Genomic DNA, 18977 nt, shown 5'->3' with positions numbered 1-18977 from the left:
TACCCTGTTCTGGCCTGTGAAGGTTGCGATGTGTGTGCAGGCTCAGTGTCCATTCGAGTGAGGGAATGATCTGAGCCCAAAGTGTGATAGCACTGACCATCATTTAACTGGCTCGAGAAGGTCAGGCTGGGGGGGCTGGTTTTACTGGAGCATTGCGGGGGCTCCAAACAGCCATTACCTTCATTCCGCTCCAGTGTGTGGGCCTATGTCAGCTGATTGATGCCTTGGAGGGAGGATTTGGCGCTGGCCTCTTTCAGTGACAGAGCAGCAGTGTGTGTCGCCGACGCATGTGTGTGTGTCTGCCTGTGTGTTTTTGTGTCGATTTTTGTGAGCGCCAGAGGAGAGTGCCTGAGTGCTTCTACATGTGCGTGAGTGTGTACGTACGTGTGCACGCACGCTTGTGTGTGTGTGTGCCCGTGTGCGTCAGAGAACACAGAGAGGCAGGGGCCGATGAGAGCCTAGGGTAATCGTGTCAGATAGCGGAGGCGGGGTGTTTCATTTCGGCTTTCATTGTGAGAAGGAACGGATCTTAAGCAGCACATCCTCCCACAGAGTCTATCCATCCATCCTTCCTCTCCACGTCCTCTCTCTCTCTCTCTCTCTCTCTCGCTCTCTCTCTCTCTCTCTCTCTCTCTCTCTCTCTCTCTCTCTCTCTCTCTCTCTCTCTCTCTCTTTCTCTCTGGCTGTGTGAGTGATGCTCTTACACCCAAAACACACGCTGTGTCTGGCCAGACCAGAGAAATCAATTGGACATGGAGTGATCCCAGAAGAAGCTCGCTCTGAGATAATTATAAGTCTGTCTGATAGCGGCAGAGCTTGGTGGGAGGGAAAGAAAAAGAAGAAAAAACATTTTTAAACTAAATAATAAATTCTGCACTGAAAAAGAGAAGGGAAGAAGTACTTGTGAAGAGAGGCTCCCCTGAGGTACAATTAACAATATCTACGGCAAAAGCTGCTCTCCCTTTCAGACGCCCACTGGATGAGAGAAGACCAGGGCTTAAGCTTCAGCCGGCCTCAGCAAGCACGCTAATTATACAGGCCAAGCTGTTTTATGGGGCACGGTTCACCCTACTAAGCATACTACAAGCCAATGGGGGCCGTGTACATTGAAGGTGATGGGCTCCCTCACTGTTACTACTGTTTACATTGAAGGCAAGGGCTACCGCACATTAGGGGGTTCAGAGATAAGGGGGTTAACTCAGTACCGGACCTTACCTGACCCTCTCTGGGGCTGAGAACCAGTCCAAGTCACCATGACAACAGATCATGTGTCTCTGTCTCCATAAAACAAGCCAACGCCTTCAGTGTGTATAAGAACATTCCAGCATTCTAGCAGGGAAGCTGACCCCCTACTGAGACTCCACACAGCTTCCCTGGCTGCCTAATATTCTAGGGGTGTGTGTGTGTGTGTGGAGGGGGGGGGGGGTTAAGTAGCTGTGTGTTCTAAGGATAACAATCAGTGTTTGATTGCCTGACCCTGGTTTTTAGGGGAACTTTGCTAATAGCGCTTCTAATTAAGGTTTTACGACTCATGATCAGAGCTCTTTCAGGACGTGGCGCTCTCGTCGATAGAGCTTCTTTTTTTCAACGGAGTCTGGCGTACACGAGCTTCGTGTGGCCGCTGCAAATTGACCTGGAGATTTATAAAGACATGTTCAAAGGTCCCTTCCTGGGCCTCTACAGTGGAAGAACAGGGCATTAGACCTTCAATAGATTCTGACATTTCAATTTGAATGCACACAGGTCGGGAGGCCAGCTCAGACGCTAGGGAGGTCACTGGTTATGAACTGAGCTTCATGAGGGACAAATTAGTTGACCAGACAGCATGGATCCCCTTGTGAGATAGCTCTAACCGCTCCCCGGCATTACTGGGCATGCTCAGTGGGTACAACAGCAGTAGTCAACGCCCGATCTTGGAGGAGGACACCCACTCATGTTCCAGTTCTGCTCTGTTACAACACCTCATTAACCGAATATCCATCCTCCCTCGCAATCTTTAGGCGTAAATCTCTGCTGTGACCTGACTGAAGTAGGTGGTTTTGTACACAACTGTTACCAATCCAGACTTTTACAAGCAGGATAAGAGTATCAAAATAAAGCTTAATTAACAGAGGGTGCACGTTATAGGCCCAGCCAAACCCAACTTTAATACAGTGTTACCCCAATATTATTCCGGTTTCAAATAGGGCTACCCATACTGACTTGTATCCGGTATGGTCATACTGGGCTAAAAACATGATATGACCTTATCAGTCTTGGTGTATGCAGGGCTACAGTATTCTACCAGTAAGTTGAACAAAGGAAAAACCTCTTTTCAACTTGTTTATTGTTTCAAAAAGTCAAGTATTCCCTCTTAAATCTTCACACACAAGAACATCATAGAAGATATTGTGATGGCTCTCTCACATTGGTCAAGCATAAGAGACAATGAAAGTCATGAAGAACAGCAAGTGACATCACAGCCTAATCACGTCTGAACACCCCCGTGACACAAACAAGGAGTATCCAGATAACTCATTCTTTCTGCTCCACCCACCCTCCTCCTCCACTATCACCCCGCTGTACATTCAACAGTTCGTAACCTATCAGTGAGTCTCCTTCATCCACCATATAGGAAGGAGAGGAGGGTCAGAAGTCAGATGACGATAGCCAGCCAGCCAGCGATCATTGCCATGCCGCCCATAGGCGCCACCTTGCGCATGCCTGGGTCCCCCGTCAGCGCCTGGTGGTAGAGGGCACCGCAGAACATGCCCATGCCCGCCAACAGGAGTGTGCCAGCCTGCGGAGACAGGACCGTTAGAATCACTGATAGAGGGTGGGCATCCAAGTCATTTTGGTCTGCGCCCACTGATAACACCCCTTTTTAGAGATTACAGATTAATAAGCATTCGCAAGTTAGCCTGGCATCGCCACACCGTAGTGTAATGTAACAACATTTAGAGGGCATTTCTGTGTTTCGATAGGCAGACAGTAAGGAAAAACCTCACACTCACCACGGCTGGTTTGCTGCTGTGCGCTGCCCCAAGCAGGGCCAGGCTGTGGTAGAAGTGGTACTTGTTGGCTGTTTCATACAACTGAGAGGGAGAAAGACATCCATCACTACTCCCCACTTGCCATGGTGATACCTCACTCTAACCTGTGTCATGGTAATGATAACAAACGATTTTGATTAAAAGGTTATTAGAGTCATATTAAACGAGAGTAATTTTTCATACTTCTCTCTGGTAATCATCACTGTCACTCTGTTTGAAACCTAAACAGAAGAGAGACAATTGTCAATGAACAACAAGTAGAGCCTGGTGGGTCTAACTATCTGGTCAGGGTAAAAAGAGAAAAAGAGCATTACGGGGTCATTCGTCGTGTCCCATGGCCACAATGTGACATAAGCCACCGACAGCTTTATCGCGCTTACCAAACGGTATACTACGCTTCAAAGACTAATATGCACACAAGCTGTCAAGCAACGGACAAAGATAACAAGACGCGTGGTTACCATGAGCTCCGTATGCGCCTGCTGCGACTGCAGAAGCCCCCGACAGAGCTGCCAGTCTCCGTACAACCACAGACGCAGTCATATTGTTGTGCTCTGACAAAGTGACAGAGGAAGCTACGTTCTTTACAGAGTTCAGGGCAGAGAATTGCATCCGCTCTCTGGGTTGGCTTGCGCCAAAATGGCGACCGTGTGGTCACAGTTTCAGCACGTGGTTACAATCACATACAATCACAAACTAGTTGAATTCACTGAACGAAATGAAAGAGCATCTCAACATCTGAAGTATGGACCTGGAAACAATATAATTTAGAACAAAAACAAAAGATGTCGACATTATGTCTATACCAGTGGATCTAAAAAACAAATGTAAAACATGTATTAAACGTACTACAATTCGAAGGTTTTGCCCAATGGTTGTGACATGAAAATAGAATTGTGTGTATTTCTTTCTGAATTGATTTAGTTTGTTTGGGAGATCCACAGACGGGTGCAAGGTTATGATTGACAGTGTGATTATTTCATTTTTAATCACCTTTAAAAAAAGAAGGCAAAGTAGGCAAAAGAAGAAGAACAAAGAAACATGTATTTGCCTCTAAAACAAACACACACACACACTGCAGGGAGCGGAGAGACAGAGCACACACACATGCAGGAGTTCCCACCTAAGGAATTTGCTCTCTGCATTTCCATCCAAGTTGTTCTTCCTCCAAGCAGACGGGAAAAGTGGGCAGCCACATTAGCGGTGTTTGGAGGGAACCCGGGCAGGAGACAAATCTGTTATTTTTGGAGGAGATGCAAACTCCATACCTGAGCACCGACAGACCTGGGGAGGAGATGGATGTCTGGCTGTGCAAACCACCACTTCGCCATCACTTCAAGGAGGCAAAACAAATTATATGTTGTTTCAGTTGGAATAACACTTTACAGCAATCTCACTGTGGGTAGAGCAGTAATTCTATCAATGGTCACTTTTGTTACCATGTCGAATCACTGATTCAGTGGTATTGAATCTGTGGTAAACACCATGTGCAGTAATATGTATTTTTAACCGCCTGCAAAATGCATACAAATTCAATGCCATTTTGCTCTCTGAGTACATTAATGCCTTCAGGCGTAATCATTTTTAATCATAGAATTTAAGACATTGATATGTGCATGAATTAAAGAGCAACATTTTTCTTACATTTCTCCTGCTATCATCCGTGACCTCTCTGACCTGAAATTCACAGCGTTGAAAATCAAACAAGCTTTTTTACCTTCACTTTTTAAGGACCTTACATCCAAACCAAATTATTCATGAGCTAAATTATGGCAATGTGGTCCACATGAATTATTAATGCACCTCCCATTTCCACAGTGAAAACTTCTAGGGCTTCAGCAAGGGCTTAATCTCAACCGCCATTACGGCGTAAAACCGAGACTTCTGACTCCGGGCTCAATAAAAACCCTCACACCTACTCTAATTTACAATTCAAAACAGTTTGGTTAATGGAAATAAATGTATTCTCGTTGTTAGACTAAACCATTATGCCAATTTATACTCATGCCAACAGTAACACCTTAAAAAAAAAAAGGTTCACTGTTAGTCTCTGACAGACTTCTTTAGGGAGTATATTTGCCATAGGGGGGCGCTGTTTTACTGTTTGAACCACTTTGTAAAACTGGGCAGGGAGCTCAGTCTATTATGCCAATTACCAGGGTGGTTCCACACACAGTCCTATTACATTCTCCACAGCCATTTAAGTCCCAGCCAAGCCTGGCTTTGTAAAATCCTGTCCTCGGGTTAGAAAGAAATAGGGAGGCAGACTGTTAACACAATGTTTGCAATTATCACATTTTAATTGCTGTTTAATTAAAAAACAAGGCTTATGGCTTACCATTCTACTCTTCATTCTCTCCCTCTCCATCTCTCTCTCCCTCTCCCTCTCCCTCTCCCTCTCTCTCTCTCTCTCTCTCTCTCTCTCTCTCTCTCTCTCTCTCTCTCTCTCTCTCTCTCTCTCTCTCTCTCTCTCTCTCTCTCTCTCTCTCTCTCTCTCTCTCTCTCTCTCTCTCTCTCTCTCTCATTGAAGCACTACAGCTGTCCACCTCATGACAGTGTAATACACGTTTTGCAATGAGACAGACAGGGAACGTGAGCTCAGCAGGGAAGAACAACGGTTTCATATTGTTTACTCTGACAAGCAGCAGATGATGTTGAAGTCCCAGGTAGGCTCATCAAAAATGAAAAGATCTGTTTCATCGGAGCCTCGCTTCTCCTCTCCTTTTCTCCATCCTCCCCCTCCCACTCTGCTACTCTTCTTGACCCATCTTTCCTTGCCTTGTCTCGCTTCTCCATCTTCCCCCTTACTCCACTCTCTCTCCTCTTCTCTCTACACTCTCCTTACCCTCCTCCCCTTACATCTCTTCTTCGTCTTCCCTCCTTCTGTCCCCTTTTCTCCTCTCCTCTAGGGTCCTGGCATCCTTCAGACTGTGCCAACTTCCTCCATCGGACTGTTTACCCCCTGGCAATATCGTGTCATGATGAATCCCTCTCCCCTAAAGAAACGGCCATCGTTTACAGAGAAGCGTAGCTCGCGACAAGCAAGACATTGCTTATTTAAACCGGCTGAAGACCAATGAGGTCAATATCTGTACCAAGCAGAGAGAACTTCATTTATACAGTCAGATTTGAAAATGTATTAGGAGAGCATTCCGGCATCTCTTCCATGTGTCGGAGATCTCATTGCCTCCATCCAGTCCTCCGGTCACTGCACATTCTCTCCTCCTTTTCCTCCTTTCTTTTCTCTCTTCTCTCCCCTGATTTTACCTCATCCTCTCTCCCCCCTCATCCCCTTAGCCCCTCTCTCTCTGCCCAGTACTGGCCTGTGCGCGTTGACATCGTGCCTGTCATTTCAGTCTGCGTGCGCTTTTGGGGACATCACCAGTTGTGACTGTTGGACCAGAGCAAAGCCAGCCAGGCAGCCAGCACGCAGCCCAAAACCCAACCCTGAGGGTTAGGAGCACATGGGTCCTCCATGCCTTCCCCATGTCTCCCTCCCAAAGATGCCATCTTACTGCAAGAGGAGATGCTAGAGAACTGAGAGGGTTGACCATGGAACAGGAATGTGAACCTCATGTCTTGTTGCAGTTGTCCTCGTGCAGGTCTAGACCGAGGCTCCACTCGCGCCTGCAGTTGGATGTTATCGGTGTTTTGTTTGAGAGTTCGTTTTTTCTCCTGATAAGAATCCGCTTTAGTGGTGAATTTGGGATTCCGTCCGTGGGGTGTCTGGCGAACGCTGGTTAAATGTCAGTAAGAGTGTCCCCAGGGCCCTGTGCCCCACCGACACACACACACACACACACACACACACACAAACACACACACACACACACACACACACACACAAACACACACACCGGCTCATGCGTTCTCCGCTGTGGTCTGAGCAAGCTCCGCACGCCGCTCCGACGCAATTAGCAAACTCGTTATAAGCTCATCTGAATACCTCCTCTAAGAGGATCGATGCAAATGGATAGGATTTAGCCATCGGCGGTAATTAGCACAGAGAAAAAAACTCACAGGAGCCACTCTCGTACCAGCAAAGTAAATGTTATTGCCAAAAACAAACAAATTTCCGCCTCTGCACTCAGCAGAATGCTATCCTAAACCGGCGCTTCAATCATCTCACGTTTAATAAACTCAAGAGAATGTGGCTGAAGGAACCATGCTGAGCATGGTTCTGGTGGTGCTGAGAAAATGCCCGTGTTTCTGAACCTGCTGGATCCGGCTCTGTGGTTCTGGTTCTCTGACAGCTCTGTGACTGGGGGCTGAAACCTCCTCCCTCCCACCGTCCACGGGTACTGTGGCGCATCTTTCCTCCAGTGACAAAACAACAGCTCGGAAATGATATTAATGCCAGGGAACTGTTGGTGTCACTTGACCTGGTGAAGCTCATGGGAGTTCTGCTATGCTGATATTGATGGGCTGTTTCGATGGCATGTCCCTGGACTGAGCGGCGCTGGTTTCTTTTTCCTTTTTTTCTTATTTTTTATGAGGGAACATGTTGTCCCTCTGTCAATCTCAGCGTGTCCTTGGGGTTTTCACTCAACTACCGGTTCCTTGGTCAGAGTGCTTAATGTCGGCCCAGTTCTGGTTTCGGAACAATCTCTAGTCGTGCCGTGTGGGTAATCAAGGCTGTCAGGCAATTCGTCGCTGTGCGTTTGGCACCCAATCACGCACAGGCGTCTTGCGGCTGTTTGTGCAGGTCGTCTGTCTTGTACTCTTTGTGGCCTTATCTTCTCCTTCTCTCTCTCTCTCTCTCTCTCTCTCTCTCCTCTTCTCTTCTCTCTCTCTCTCTCTCTCTCTCTCTCTCTCTCTCTCTCTCTCTCTCTCTCTCTCTCTCTCTCTCTCTCTCTCTCACTATCTCTGTATCTCTCTCTCTCCTCTCTCTCTCTCTCTCTCTCTCTCTCACTATCTTCTGTATCTCTCTCTCATCCTCTCTCTCTCTCTCTCTCTCTCACTATCTCTGTATCCTCTCTCTCTCTATGTCTATCTATCTCTGTCTCATGTCTCTTGCACACAAATAAGACTCTGATTACTTGTTAGATGTTTTATCTCTTATCGGCCTTCTTTAAATTCCTCTATTCCACACCTCCTCTAATGATCCCCCATCTGAACGCTTCTCTCGTTCTCTTTTCTCCTCCTATCATAATATCAACATTTCATCTCCGCATTCACGTTGATGGACAAGTGGATGCCTGCAGGTGCACTTACCCTGGGAACAGCAGAGCAGGGAAGAAGAGAGGATGATAAGAGAGAGAGGAGGAGCGGAGGGCTTCAACCACAGCATTAGCATCCAGGAGTTATTAGAGCTAGCCAAATATTGCTCAGGACGGTTGTCGTCGTCCCCCTCCCACATGCAGACCGACTCCCATTGGGGAAGTTACAGTTTTTATCGATTGCTAACACACAAAAATAGGAACATATGACACAATCACCACAACTTGTAACTCATGTGCCAAACTCTTTTAACCAATTCTGCTGAACTATAAACACATTTTGCTGCTTTAGACACAAATTTCAATTGCGAGCCACACTTTCCTCAAAACACAACACACAATTATCTGCTTTAAACACAGATTTCAATTGGTAAAACACACAGTCTCCAAAACACTACACACAATTATCTGCTTTAAACACAGATTTCAATTGGTAAACCACACAGTCTCCAAAACACTACACACAATCCTCTTATTTTTAACACTTCATCCATGCCAAAAGCTCCTCGTTTTCAGACAGAACACATTGTTATTCAATTAATAAAACTTCAATTTCCAAGGCTGTTGTGCAATTTATAATCAAGGTTTTAGCAATATAAGGGACATAGGTGAGCTCCTGGTTTGGAGAGCAATGAACGACATGGAAGCACAAGCATTTCAGAGAGGCAGAGGAGCATGGGTAAGAGGAGGACGAGGAGGCGGACGAGGAGGAGGAAGAGGTGGAAGGAGAGCAGTAATCACTGATGAAATTCGGGCCACAGTGGTCGACCATGTCGTGAACCATGGTTTGACCATGCAGGAGGCAGGCCAGAGGGTGCAACCAAATATTAGCCGCTACTCCGTTGCATCCATCATACGGACGTTCAGGAGAGAAAATAGGTAAGAAATACTAGGCCTACTATGACAGAAAAACGGTTGTATTTTTGTATTTAGAGTATTTTCCATTGTTCTGTATTTGTACATTTTGCAGAACTGAAAGATTACCCCGGCGTGGTGGGAGGGAGCGTACCTTCTCAGATGCACAGGAAACAGCAATAGTCAACATGGTTATGGCAAATAACGCATTAACCATAAGACAAATAAGGAATACAATAATCAATGACCAAGTCACATTCCCCAACATTCTCACAGTTGGCCAGGCTACAGTGGACCATGTTCTGAGGCGGAACGCACTAAGAATGAAGCAGATATACAGAGTGCCGTTCAACAGAAACTCTGACAGAGTCAAAGATTTGCGCCATGACTATGTGCAAGTAAGTCTTACTCTATATATTCTTACAGCTGATTGCGTCCTATTACTGTAGCACTGACACATTAGTGGACTATATTGTAATCCAATTCAATGTTACAGTATTTTCAAGTGTTTTACAACAATGTGTAGGCCTATTTCTGATAACTACTGTAATATTGTCATGTTTGTTTCAGAGAGTTCTTGAACTAGAGGCAGCTGAGGAGTCGAATACATTTATTTATATTGATGAGGCTGGTTTCAACCTCTCCAAAACAAGGCGCAGGGGCAGAAACATCATTGGACAACGCGCCATTATCAATGTCCCTGGCCAGCGGGGAGGGAATATCACTCTGTGTGCTGCCATAAACCACAACGGCATCCTCCATCACCACTCAATCATTGGCCCCTACAACACTGCCCGTCTCCTCATATTCCTGGACACACTCCACAACACACTTATTCCACCCGACCAAATAGTCCATGCAGAGCAGCCCAGGTATGTTGTTATCTGGGACAATGTAAGTTTCCACCGGGCTGCTCTGATCCACAATTGGTTCACTAACCACCCACGGTTTTTGGTGCTTCCCCTCCCACCATACTCTCCATTTCTAAACGCAATAGAGGAGTTTTTTTCTGCCTGGAGATGGAAGGTATACGAACGCAATCCGCAGGTGCAGATGCCCCTGATACAGGCCATGGAGGAGGCATGTGGCAATATAGCCCCTGAGGCCTTTCAGGGCTGGATTCGCCACACCAGGCGTTACTTTCCCCGCTGTCTGGCCAGAGAGAACATAGCCTGTGATGTTGATGAGGTCCTCTGGCCAGACAGGATCCGAAGACAGGATGCAGCCTAATTATTTTGTCCTCCTTTTTTACAGTGTTTTACAGTATATATATTTTTATTTTACTTTTCTTCTTTGTTGTTGACTGTACTGGCCTATTCTTTATTTCACTTTTGAAACAAATAAATATTTTTGTTACTGTATATTTGTGTGTTGTTTCATATTGGAGTAAAAACATTTTACAGTTACATTTTACAGTATAACAATATGTAGTAAGCCTATGGTATCACTGAACATGAAAAGGCAAAATGCTCCTGATAAGGCCTTCATACATGGTGTTTTCCCATTCATCGTAGTGTTTTCACTTGAGTACATCAGTGTTCAATCGATGCTTGAAAAGTCTACTCATATAATAGTCTGTGTTTGTTGTTTGAAATCAAAATACCATTTTGAGGTGACATAACATTGTTTTGAAACCAAAGTAGCATTTTGCAGGAGTTATGAAGTGTTTTGAATTTTGTGTGAGTGGTTTTGGGGTTTGTGTTTAGGGTTTTGAGAAATCGGGGTAGGCTTTCAAAAAATGTGTGTTAGCAATCGATAAAAACTGTAATTAGGAAGGAGGAGGAAGAGGGATCATGTGTCCGCCTCGGCAGATGACTGGAGGACGAGAAGACGGAAGGATGGAAGGATAAGAGGGAGGGAGGATGGAAAAATGGGAGGGTTGTCAGAGAAAGGGTTAACCCTAGCCTTGGGTGGAGGAACATTTGGATAGGTTGTGTTGCACTGTGGGCAGAAAGAGAGAGTGAGAGACTAATTATCCTCTCCATACACACACACACACACACACACACACACACACACACACACACACACACACACATATCCACACACACTCTCTCTTAACCCACAGTTCCCTGTGTTCACTAGTAGGCAGGATGCCCTCCCTCTGACTACAGATGGTGTTTCCATGCAGGGAAAAAAAGGTCCAGACCTTCCTCACGCGTACGCTGGCAGACAATAGCTTTAGCTCTTCTTCACTGAAGCTGACACTGGATCTGTGACACGCTCCTATTAAGTATCCATGCTGCCGGGATTACACTAAGCGAAACTGATCCCAGTTCAGCTAAGGTGCGCTACTCTTCCATCACACATTTAAGTACCCAGTCAAGTCAGGTCGTCTTGGTCCATCAGTAAGTCGAGGCAATGTAAAACCCTGTATTTAAAATGAACTTAAGCGCTTCTAAATTATTTAGGGCTGTTGGATTTGAAGACATTGATTCCAAGCGTCTTTCATTGCTATCTCTGTTTTCCATTGTCAGTGTCACATTGCAATCCCAACCGTGAAGACATTACACAAACTCAATTACCAGGATCTGCTCCACAGTGTGTACCTTTCCTGAGTTTAGATTGAGTCACTTCCTGTCCACAACCCTTCCAGTTTCCCAACTCTCTGTTTACAAGGCAGCAAAGTGCAACCAACACAATTCAAATATGTCAGAAGAATTAAATAATTAAATCAAAACAATTACTGTACTCAGCACTATGTTAGAGCCGTGATAAGGCTGCTTAATAACCTGTGAAATTGTGTCCTATTTACTAGTCAAAAAAGCAAAGGAAGGCTCTCTCTCTCTGTTTCTCTCTCACATACAAAGAGTTGGCGTGGGCATATGTGTGTGTGTGTGTGTCACACTCTTTTCTGTCTGCTAATAGACTAGGACATGGATCGGAGATAAGCCAATCACAATGACTGCAGTCAGTGCATTGGGTGAGTCTGTGAGTCTGCTTTTAGTTCAGCCTGCTAGTGTGTATGTTACATTTCACTTGGCCCACAGTCGCTCTGAGCCGGCGTCACAGAGAAAGGCCCTTCATGGAAATATCAAACAAGCACATTTTCCCTTCGCATGATTTTACCCTCTTCGTGCCATGAATAATACATCAACCTCCAGTTCTTCTCTCAGCATGGTCCCCACACTCACATACAAAACACACACACAGTGAAACACACACTGAGACACGCACAGACACACACACACACATACAAAACACAAACAAATGCACGCATTTTGTGCACACACAGGCTGGCTAATAGATTATGGATGTGACCGTATACCACCATACAGTGAGATGCAAGAGCAGGGAAAACCAATGTTTGCATGTGAATTGTTGGTATCTTATCCTTCCCTCTGTACTCTCTATTTTCCCTCAATCACTGCATGGAAGTCAGTGTTGATGGGGAAGAGTGGAACTGGAATTAGCCATTGGCCCATCACTGGATGTGGAAACCATGCCAATGCTCAGATGGGCCCAATTTCAGCCAGATGCCACACAAGGGGGAGGGGGGAGGAGAGAGAGAGAGAGAGAGAGAGAGAGAGAGAGAGAGAGAGAGAGAGAGAGAGAGAGAGAGAGAGAGGGGGGGGGGGGGATATGGAGGGTGACGTGACAGCGGTGCGGGCAATGCCATGTTGCAGCTTGTTAGCGCAACAAGCTAATCTGATGTCCGCGACGCTGGCACAACAGAGACAGGAGGGATGCCAGTCACTGTCCCATGGGATGTGGGCGTGTAGACAAGGGCAGAGGAGGTAAAGGGAGGATGTGTCAAACTCACGTACAACACCCACAACTGTCTGGAGTGGCAGGAATGGTAACCAACCGTGTCGGCAAGGTTTGACGCTCGCTTCTTGAAAACAAGCCTGCTTTTTTCAGCCAGTGTTGACTATGTTTCTCATGATAAAACTTGACTTGTTTCACAATAGTTTATTTAATTGTCAAAAACTAAAGTGTACGACAATGAACAAGCAACCCATGTTTTTGACCTTTGACCTTAGCATTGTACCATTCATAGTTTAACTAGGTGAGTGCTGACAAGTAACTAAGAAATGCCAAGATTTCCTGCAGTTACATCTAGATTATCCACTAAATCCATGCAAACAAATCCATGGGTTAGGGAGTTCACTCTTCTTATGAAGCATGTAAACATTGAATCAAGCTGTAGCATTATTCCGAGGATTCACAGAAGTCAGAAAGCTGTGTGTGCCTGTGAATAAACTACATACATGTAGTCTACATGATGTAGACTACTTTGCCGACAGGCTCATGAAACAATCCAGAGAAAACACCCCAGGGATGCTGTAGGCCAACGTACAACCGACCTGCACCGTTATCTGTGTGATGCCATCCAGCAACTTGCATTTCAAAAGCATGTTGTTTAAGCATGTGTGCGTGTGCGCGTGCGTGTGTGTGTGTAAGCACTCTGAATCTCGCCGTACTGACAGGGAAGATAATGGAGGTGAGCAGTGGGTTTTGTTACTGTAATACTAGACGGCATAGGAAGACAGATTAAAAGGTTAGGGTAGTAAAGCCTGCAGTGAATTCCCTTCAGTAAAGGAAAGAAATAGGTGTTCACTTAATCTTTTCCAGAGCGGTCATATCAAATGACATTTTGTCCAGATGCAGTATCAAATGAATGGCCGTGTCCAGAATGCTGACAGTTTGTCAAGATGCAATATCACATAAATGGCCAGTGTTCAGAAGGCTGACATTTTGTCCAGATAGAATATCAAATGAATGACCAGTGTCCAAAACATTTACATTTTCTCCAGATGTAATATCAAATGAATATCAAATGTCAAGAAAGAAGATATGTCTTGTCCAGGTATAACATAAAATGAATGGCCAGTGTCCAGAAAGCTGACACTGTCCAGATATAGTTTCAAATCAATATTTTTAAATGATTTAGGACATTTTTGACCAATAGCTTTTTGACATATTGTGGCGCAAGGAGAAGAAGAACAATAATAAGAATACCAATAAGAAGAATACCTGACGGAGGAACACTACACAGATTTAAATACAACATGCCAAGACTAGGGAAAGGCAGAACTCCACAATTTTCAGAATAAAAGATTAATTGATCCCGGGAGTCAGGTGGCTGAGCGGTTAGGGAGTCGGGCTAGTAATCTGAAGGTTACCGGTTTGATTCCTGGCTGTGCAAAATGATGTTGTGTCCTTGGGCAAGGCACTTCACCCTACTTGCCTCTGGGGAATGTCCCTGTACTTACTGTAAGTCGCTCTGGATAAGAGCGTCTGCTAAATTACTAAAATGTAAATCCCTGGGTAAGTGGGTTATAGTATTCTTGCCAAGACACTGGCGCAGAAGATCCCCACCTAAACCTGTGTCAGAATACGATGTTTTGCAGTTAGATTTGAGTGTGGGTCATAAACCTCTGAGCCAACTCTGGTGGTGGTTTCTGGTGTGTGTGTGTGTGTGTGTGTTGGTGGTTTTGTGTGTGCGTGTGGGGGTGTTGCACACCAGAACTTTCCTCTTTGAACTGGGTTCCGCCACCTCTAGAGGTCTGTCCAGACTCAAAGGCCGTTAAGGGACTTCAAAGCTACCTTTCACTGGTCATTTAGAGAGAATGAGCCCCATCAAACAGGCCCTTAAACTGGAGCCGGGGGACAAGGGCAGGCAACACAGACCAATTCTCCACAGACCAGCAGGTTCCCCAGGGGCTCCTCTGGCTCGAGCGGATCCCCACAAACTCTGTGTGTGTGTCTGTGCGTGTGTGTGTGTGGCCAGTTTCGTACAGCAGTGTGTTTTATAACTATCTTAGGTTTCTGCTTTTGCGATTTGTTTGTGTGTGTCTGTGTGTCTATCGCAGTTGTTCATCTGAAGGAAAGCGCAAAGTGTCGTGTGAAACGGCAAGGACAAAGCAGGGGATGTGTGTGTGTGTTTTAACCTGTGGAGAGCTCAGCTGTCAGGTCTCTCTGGTGGTCCATTACCTTTGATGGCAGCCCTGGGTCTATCAGGGGAGATGGGGGAGGGCGTGGGGTATGTCCTTCTCGTCCCTCTTGTCACCAACCCCCCCCCCCCCCTCGTCCTCCCTCTCTTGTGGGATTCAGCCCAGGTGGCTTGACGTGGTGTCACTGGGGAATGTGTATCCAGCACCCCAACACCAAAGACCATTTATCTTGATGGAGGAGAAACTAGGCCTGTCAGTCTACCTACCTGTCTGTCTGTCTGTCTCTCTTCTGTCTCTCTCTCTCTCACACACACACACACACACCTTTCTATCTGCACCTGCTCTCGTCTTTCCTATTTATTTTCTCTTCCCCCCCCCCCCCCCACACACACACACACACACAATATAGTTATTTCCAACACACTCACTCTCACCTCTCTATCAGTAACCCCCTCCCAGAGTGCCCATGTGGATAAAGGTGGCCAAGCACCTGCCCGGAACTGTCCCTCGTAACGCTTGGGCAGGCATGCTTTAGCTCTTGACAGACTGCCTGGATCATTTTGTATACTCCTCCCCCTCCTCCCTGCCTCCCTCCCTTCGCCCTCCCTCCCTCCTCCCAATCTGATGTGTGGTGTTACCAGATTACCATGCATGTGCGGTGCTGCAATCCACTGTTCCCTATAGAACAGGTGCATCATCATCTTTATCATCATCGAAAACAAAAAAGCTTCTACAGGGAGGAATATGGAGGAGATACGGCTTTTGTTGTGATTGAGTTTCTCCCCGACAACCACGGGTGAGCAGAAGAGATAAAAAGATAGATGAATGACATACAGATACGGCTGGAGGGGGAAGCATAGTCCCAAAGAGATTATAGCCTACATTCAGTGCACACAGAAAGGGAGGGAGGGAGAGGGTCGGGGTAATACGGGTTTGTATCACTTTAACATCCTCTGACGTCACACTGATGCAGATCTACCCGGCTGAGCGAGACTTGATGCGCGAGGGAGAGGATACCGACAAAAAAAATCTTCACACTAAAATTATTTCCTCTTTATATGGGGCGCCTGAAAGACGGTGAGAATGCCGGTCCGTCAGATAAAAAAAAATTCAGTCTATTTAGACCACAAGATAGTCCTTGACGATGTCACAGCTTCTAACGAGAAAAAGATAGCACTGAAATAAAGAAGCAAGATTGAGACCAGAGAGACCACGTATGGATGCGAGCGTTGTCACAGAGTCTTGGTAGGACACAGGTTCTCATTGGGACCGTGCGCGCGCCCCGCCGGGGAGAGAGAAAGAGCGTGAGCGAGCAAAAGAGGCAATCATATCCACATAGGCACAGCACAGCAGCATCTTTTCGGTGCACGTCAAGTGGGCTACCAGAGGACCTCGCAAAATCATCAAGCGCCGAACACCGTGATTTGATTTCAAGTGTGTTTAGGAATCGAACTGTCGCTGGAGCTATCCTTTAAGTGAAGGACAAGTTTGGATTTCAAGGTAGAAGCCTGCTAAATATTCCTGTTGATCGAATAATCCTATCGGATTTTTTTTGTTGCAAGGCTTCAAATACCTTTCCATGAGAAATCAAACGCCTGTGATGAGAACCGGATGAAATAAACAGTTTATTTATTGCTGTGCCGGTTATGTGGAGGGAGTCAACGTGTAGCCTGTGTTCCTTGGAAATCATATTAAAGCCCGCTTGCATGCCTTTACGTCGAGTGTAAAGTGCTGCACGCAGTAGGTTAGTTTTTACATTGATGTTCAATTCCCTCGGTCATCCTCTCACGCGCCGCTTCTCGAGAGGTGGTAGACCAACCTGCCAGTCCCTTGGTTTGAGTGTTGTCGATAAATAGAACTGGGATGGTTTGTTAAAATCGTTCTCCGTATGGAAGGGACTGCTTTGATGTTTCCCCATTTCAAAGGAATGGTTTGTCAACGCGGTTGAAGTCGAAAGGAGGACGAGGGCGAAACCCCAGCAATCCTCGCGGAAAATCGTCGAGATCTTGCTTCCCCGGCCACAATTTACAGGTAAGCAGTGTTATAGCCTATGCTAGACATTTAACATACAATACGTATTAACTTTCAGAGAATATCAACTCAAAGTAATTTGTAATGATGACATTGTCGTTTTACGATTATTAGTCGGCTTTTTTCATTTTCGCTGCAATTCTGCCTTTGATATCTCAGCGTTAGCTCTCTCTCTCTCTCTTTTGATGCTCCCGGCATCAAACCTGTTGTTAATTATTGCGTCCTGTGCAGTTACCGTTGTGATACAGGCAACCTGTTCAAACGCCTTGCTGCCGCTATCTTTCCAATATTAGAGCGGGAAGGGAATAGATAGGCTACATCTGCTCTGGTTTTAATGTGGACCGAATTAAAAATCCTCTCGTGGAGTGTTTACGGTGCCAAGCCGCGTAAGAGATTGTTGCAGGAAATTTAGCGCTGCATCACGCTAAGAGTAGCATGTAATTTGTATGCCATTCGTATTGTTTGTGTTTTTATTGGCTAGTCAAATACATGTCATGTATGTCATGTCAATTGTAATCAACTTTTGTAAGCCCGTTTTTTCATGTCGTGACTGGTGTCTTATGTAGAAAGGAAATCCTGTATGGATATTGCCTGTGTGAAGGACAGACAGCACATACACACAATATCCACCCCCCCTCCCCCTTGCCCCCTCCCCACATAAAAAAAATCTAACTCTCTGAGCATCTTATTGTCAAAGATCGCCAGAAATGTCCGTGCCTGTGAAGGAACATATCACACACACTTGCGCGCGCACACACGTGCACGCACACACGCTCAGAAGAATGGGCCACATTTATATGCGCGGCTGGTGTTGAGGGCATTCCGAACCCTGTTGATGGCAGAATTCGACCGAGACAAGCAGCCCTCTGTTCTTATCTACTCACAGAGGAAGAGGAAGCCTGCTCAGTTCTCCTCTGACTGCCCTATATAACAGATATGTAGAGCTGTGTGTGTGTGTCTGTGTCTATGTCACACACACCTTTCAGTGGGTTCGGAAAATGTCCATCTATCCATGTGCTGAATAGATGTCCCTTGAGTTGTGTGGTATCTCTCGACTGCAAGCGAAAACATCAAGGACCTTTGATATATTATGTTTGAGATGGTACATCTGTAGCCAATATGGAGAGACTGACAGAGAAAAAGAGAGAAGCTGTGTGTATAAAGAGAGAGAGATGGTGTGTCTGTATAGAGAGATAATGAGAGAGATGGTGTCTGTCGAGAGATAGTGAGAGATGACGTGTCTGTATAGACAGAGAAAGAGAGAGAGAGAGGTGTGTCTGTAAAGATGGAGAGTTGTGTGTCTGTAGAGAGATGTGTGTGTCTGTAGAGACAGATGTGTGTGTCTGTAGAGAGAGATGTGTGTGTCTGTAGAGAGAGATATGTGCGTCTGTAGAGTGAGATGTGTGTGTCTGTAGAGAGAGATGTGTGTCTGTAGAGAGGGATGTGTGTGTCTGTAGAGAGAATGTTTGTGTCTGTAGAGAGAGATGTGTGTGTCTGTAGAGAGATGTATGTGTGTGTCTGTAGAGAGAGATGTTTGTGTCTGTAGAGAGAGATGTGTGTGTCTGCAGCAAGGCTGCACAGCCCAGCTCGTCTCGTTTATTCATATGGCAACGGAGGATCGATGTGCTGTAATTGATTTAAAATGGGCTGATTAAGCATGGTAGACAGGTGGCCTTGTCAAGGGGGCCCATCACTGTGTGTGTGTGTATGTGTTTTTGTTCATTGCTGTGTTTGTGTGCGTGCATGCTTGGGTTTGTGAACCTGCACATAAACCATGTTTGTGCATGCTCACATCTTGCAGTGTGTCTCACCTTTGTGTGATTGAGACTCTTGACACAACATCAAGCCCAGACAGACACACAGGCGGACAGACAGACAGACAGACAGACAGGACACAGTTTCTCCAGAGAGACAGACAGACAGGCAGATAGGAAAACAGACAC

General features: G+C 45.9%; 1 protein-coding gene across 1 annotated transcript; it reads right to left on the bottom strand.

Moving 5' to 3' along the window:
* Positions 1-2308: 2308 nt before the first annotated feature.
* tmem256 (transmembrane protein 256) lies at positions 2309-3677 on the bottom strand. Its single transcript, XM_062449345.1, has 4 exons — positions 3494-3677; positions 3216-3253; positions 2994-3074; positions 2309-2779 (listed from the first exon to the last, which is right to left on the bottom strand). Exons 1-4 carry the CDS (start codon positions 3642-3644, stop codon positions 2636-2638), a joined length of 414 nt encoding a protein of 137 aa, XP_062305329.1. The 5' UTR covers positions 3645-3677; the 3' UTR covers positions 2309-2635.
* Between the last annotated feature and the right edge of the window lie 15300 nt (positions 3678-18977).

Source organism: Osmerus eperlanus, chromosome 23, assembly GCF_963692335.1.
Source record: "Osmerus eperlanus chromosome 23, fOsmEpe2.1, whole genome shotgun sequence".
In the NCBI taxonomy this organism is placed as follows: Eukaryota; Metazoa; Chordata; class Actinopteri; order Osmeriformes; family Osmeridae; genus Osmerus; species Osmerus eperlanus.
The sequence above is the reverse complement of the archived record's forward strand: the minus strand, read 5'-3'. Positions and strand labels throughout refer to the sequence as shown.